At 35.6% G+C, this 4900-nt stretch overlaps 1 protein-coding gene across 1 annotated transcript; it reads right to left on the reverse strand.

The window, feature by feature from the left end:
- Positions 1 to 1169: 1169 nt before the first annotated feature.
- LOC138321733 (innexin-11-like) lies at positions 1170 to 4087 on the reverse strand. Its single transcript, XM_069265648.1, has 3 exons — positions 3929 to 4087; positions 2667 to 3564; positions 1170 to 2496 (listed from the first exon to the last, which is right to left on the reverse strand). The coding sequence occupies exons 2-3, from the start codon at positions 3551 to 3553 to the stop codon at positions 2223 to 2225; spliced, it is 1161 nt and encodes a 386-aa protein (XP_069121749.1). The 5' UTR covers positions 3554 to 3564; positions 3929 to 4087; the 3' UTR covers positions 1170 to 2222.
- Positions 4088 to 4900: the final 813 nt, after the last annotated feature.

Here is a 4900-nt window from a genome sequence, read left to right on the forward strand (position 1 = left end):
TTTTATTGTTATTTGTTATCATTTTCATGTTCAGAGGATGTTCCTGGCTTCTGTTATCCTATCTACTCGACGATCACATCTCTTTATAAAAGGAACAGCCAACTGGCTTCTTTTATCAGGTATCCTCGATATTCCCAGAATAACTATCCACACTGCACTATGCCATAGCAAAACTTAAGGACCATTGTGTGACAACAGACGAGACAGACAATTTAGTACATCTGGAGTAGGCCGTATTATTTCACATTGTTACCCAACTAAAATAACCCATGAAAAGTGATTGAAGGAAGGGAATTATCAAATAAACTCAAATTTAAAATGTTGGGCGTTTACCTCTCCAACGACTTATAATTAATATGAAAGATGACTATTTAGACGTTACTTCTTCCTTACATCTCCCTTGATATCACCTCACTTTTGGCCTCTGTGAGGAGACTCTGCTATTTGTTTCCTGGCCAAGACATACCATAGTATATACAAGTGGTAATTTCTTATCCTGCTTTAGGCTGATTAGCGTTCATCATCACGGGAGTGGGACGACTGGTTTGCCCGCTGTCAGTATAATGTGACAGGGTGGAGTGTGCTGCCCGGTGTCTCTGGCAGTATGCTTGTGAGATAAGACTTTAAAAAGGACAAGAGTTCCACTATTGCAAGGAGACACAACATGAATATACCGCGCTCTCCCAAAACATAGATATCCATACATGACAATAGACCGACCTTAAATGATCTTGGCTGTTAACACTACGTCAAAACTAATGAACCAAATCAAACTAAAGTCTCTGTTTATGAAGGTACAATGAATAAGATGTAATTGTTCTTATGTTTGCGTTTTGTGTTCGCTGTTTTTGAAAAAAAAAGTAATAAAAATAGTTCCTTTGAACCAACATCTAAAAAGGACACAATACTACTTTCTCATAATTTGATTTAAGAATCCCGCTGCCGAACAGTTCCATTGACAACCCACAGCGTGTTTATTGTTATTATACATACATTTAAAGAGGTGTATGTATAACTAGAATGAAAATCGTATGGGTAAATCCAGGTCACTCTGCACAGCCTTCGGTCATAATTGAATATCTGTATGCTTTATCTGAACTTTGATTAGTAATTGCGTTAAGAACGGTTTAATAAGCTGTTTTCCACAACAGAAAATATACACACACGAGGGATTCTTCTCATTTATTTATTATTAATCATACAAAGATTTTTATAGGAGATAAGATATATTTTAGAAACAAGGATTTAGATTTGGAAGTAAATCGTATGAAAATTATAACTATAAATAAAAATGATATGACAAATAGAACATAAATCAAGGATTTCTCATTTATTTATCATACGTCAATATTGGTTATAGTTGACTTAGAGTATAAGATACAATGCAGAACTTTGTAAAGCGTATGGAAATACACAATTCATGTTTTAACAGAAAAACGAATATGAAAACATTTTGAAAAATAGGCCCCGATGAATCAAGCGCATTGCACTTAATATAAGAATATAGTTATAAAATAGAACAAAAGTATGGAACATATTGTGGCTGATTTCTGTAATTGCGTTTTGTTCGCCACTATAGAAGAAACAGTATGCTTATGGCCATTGAAATGATAATGGGATACGTCAGATACGTTGTGAGATACTATACGATCTTCAGGTATAAGTAATACGGTAAGTGATAATAATTACAACTTTAACGTAAAAGTACTATTATGAGGCTTCGTCGAGGAATGAATGTAATATTTACAAACATTGTATTATACAAATGATGCTTTGATCATGAGTGATCTTTTTTCTAATATAATCTTTCACGCCCTTTGGGATGTGACAAGAGAATACAAAATCTCGTGTTTGATTTCTTTTAAAGGATTTTACCCCTCGTGTTGAGATTTCCTGGCGCACTACATAGAGGGTTAATCTTTTTTCTTTCTCCTTTTCTCTCTTACCCTTTTTGAGCACGTGTGAAGACCTCGTATGGCTTATCTAACACAGCGGTAAACTTTCGGATATCTTAACCATCATGGTATGATTCTGAAGCAGACAAGTACTCGGTAAGCATCGTGTTTGACAACTTCAGAATCTTACCCATTGGGTTGAGATTTCCCCGTTTTAAACTCAAAGGCATCAAAGATTCTATTAATCTATATAATATGGATGGTGACCAGCGGGTCCCAGCATGAGGCTGATAATCTGACCTTCTGGTGATCACCACACGTACTTGACTAGTCCAAATGGGCTGGAATCCCCTGTGATAAATATGGCGGAGGAGCCCCTTGCTGTTGGGCTTTATGTGGTATAGGGTCCTGCTGACCATATGTAGAATGCCACAGGTAGATGACCGCGTCCCTGACCAGGTGTTCAGAAGAAGCTTCACCAATCGCCTTCAATATGAACACTCCGTCCTCCGTTATTTCTGATCCCGCAAACCAGCTGATATCTGCATCGGAGGGAGATGGGGATATTTCATTTGACAGGTGTAAATACCGCTTGATGTACCTGTAATGGAAAAGTACGTTACAGTTACCTTATAGTTAGTTACCTTAGTAAATGAAGAAAATGAATTTAACTTATCACAAGTAATAAAGCTATGACAAACAACAAGCAAACACTAATTTAGACAACGGGATCATAAAGAAGTGATTAAAAAAACATTAAAAAATCATTACCGTTTCCTAAATGCCGGAACTAGAACGGTGAGGAGTTGGACGAGACCACTGATGGTGGTTATAACTAATATGATCATGAACCACAGCCAAAGGAAACCCAAAATAGCCTCGTAGTTCACCACGTTGTTAAGGACACACTGTAACTGCCAGGTTTGCAGGTTTTGAAATTGCCTTATGGTGAAGCGACAATTCACTGTATGGTTGAAAGACGGATCAATGGAACGCCATGCCATCGTATCGGTGCTTGCAATGTCATAAAATAGCTCTCCATGTGAAGAGTGGTTTTCAGATGTCAGAATGCTACCCAAGACCGCTAGCTGTATGATGACGTTAATGAAGTATAGAAGTTTGGTGAACAGAAAGAGCAGGGTTAACCATCCCCAAGGACAACCCTTCATCACAGTGGTGTCTATCCAACTTTTCAGATACCGACCAACCTGTCGCCCCATCCGGGCTCGGTCGGCCATATTGAGGGCCTCATACCCGTCTGTTAGTCCGGATATTTTTGTAGATCTGAATCCAATGAGTCCCTGTCCTGCCGATAATACAAAATTGGGAATTTTAAACATCAGTGCCTGAACAAGGAGGATGAGTGGAAGCAATCTCCATTTGAACCTGATTATTCCTTGGTCTGTTTGACCAGTTCCATTGGATGGGTATTGGTTCTCAGAATAGCTGCATATTCTATTGGCATATTTGTTCATCGCACCAGTAAACTCCGGAGGAGTCCAGCAGGTAACGGGTTCGTAGGAATTCTGGATGTAAAACGTCAACATCGCAAACAGGACAAGGATGGCCACTGTCCATGTGCTGCTGAGTCTTCCACATGGGTCATTTAGTCGGAGACTGGACTGGGTGAAACATTGAACAATCGGTCGCCACACCATGGTTATTGAATCTATAAAAATAGTTATGTACGTTAAATATCAATGTCTAGGGGTGAACATTATGATAGCGATAGTAACCACTGGAATATCGAGAGTGATACTTTACAAAAATGCCTATGTTCTGTGAAATGAAACATATTAAATTGTAAATTTTCACCCACGATTCAACAGTTATATATCCTTAATGTTTACTGTCAAATTTAGATAATGGTTTCGTTAAATCAAATTAACCAAGAAATGTAGAAAGCTTTCCACAGATTTTGTATTGTCTAAAGCGGTTAATGAAATAAGATATTTAGATCACAGAATTGGAAATGATAATATTTGATTTCGAACGTATTTCACGATGAAATATTACTAATTTCAAATACTCACCAATCTTTTTTCTTGATTACTGTATAATATCACAGTACAGCTTTGTCACTGGGCTGCTCTTTTGAAAATGTTTGAATTTTTATAATCACAACAACTTCAATACTAAGTTTGAATTGCATGAGCTTGTCAGGAAACAATCAGGATGATGATGTAGCTATTGAATGATGCTTTTCCGTCTTGTGGTTTTAACAGCACAGTCACGGTAACTTGTATTGGTTGATGGTGTAAACATCTCTTATAGTTTCATCATTGCACTAAAGCTTTTATCTGTGTTATGTTGATCTGTGCTGACAATGCATTATAAATCATAAATCTAGTACATAGAAAAACATAATGTTAGTTCATAGATCAATGATGTATTATGTTTAAATTTATTTATGTTTTATGTATAAAATATTTACCGTAATTCCCTGCGTATTAGCCGCACGGGAAGCAAGTTAGGCATTTTCATATGATGGTATGTATTATGAACAGAATTATTTATGTATTTTTCTATAGAATTATGTATGTATTATGTATAGAATTATTTCTTTGATACCGTATTCGCCGTAATAAGTTCCGATTAAAATTGTAACGAAGGGGGACGCAATGTACATTGAAATGCATCACAGTTGTAAAATATCGTTCAATTTATGGGATGGGGGTTTATAAAGAAGACGAAAGAGATCTTATTACGGCGAATACGGTATGTATATAAAAGCATTATTTGTGTATTATGCATATTGTTTCTTATGTAATATGTTAAGAATTATTTTTGTATTATGTATATGATAATTTATGTATTATATATATAATTATTTATGAGTTATGTGAAGAAATATTATTGTATTTATCATGTATAGTTTATTTATGCATAATATATAGAGTTATTATTATACATATCTATTATCTTTGTATTAGTTGATAGAATTAACTACATTGTTTATATATTTATTATTGTGTTTGGAACTATTTATGTGTTTTGCATATAAT

This window comes from Argopecten irradians, chromosome 4 (genome assembly GCF_041381155.1).
Source record: "Argopecten irradians isolate NY chromosome 4, Ai_NY, whole genome shotgun sequence".
In the NCBI taxonomy this organism is placed as follows: Eukaryota; Metazoa; Mollusca; class Bivalvia; order Pectinida; family Pectinidae; genus Argopecten; species Argopecten irradians.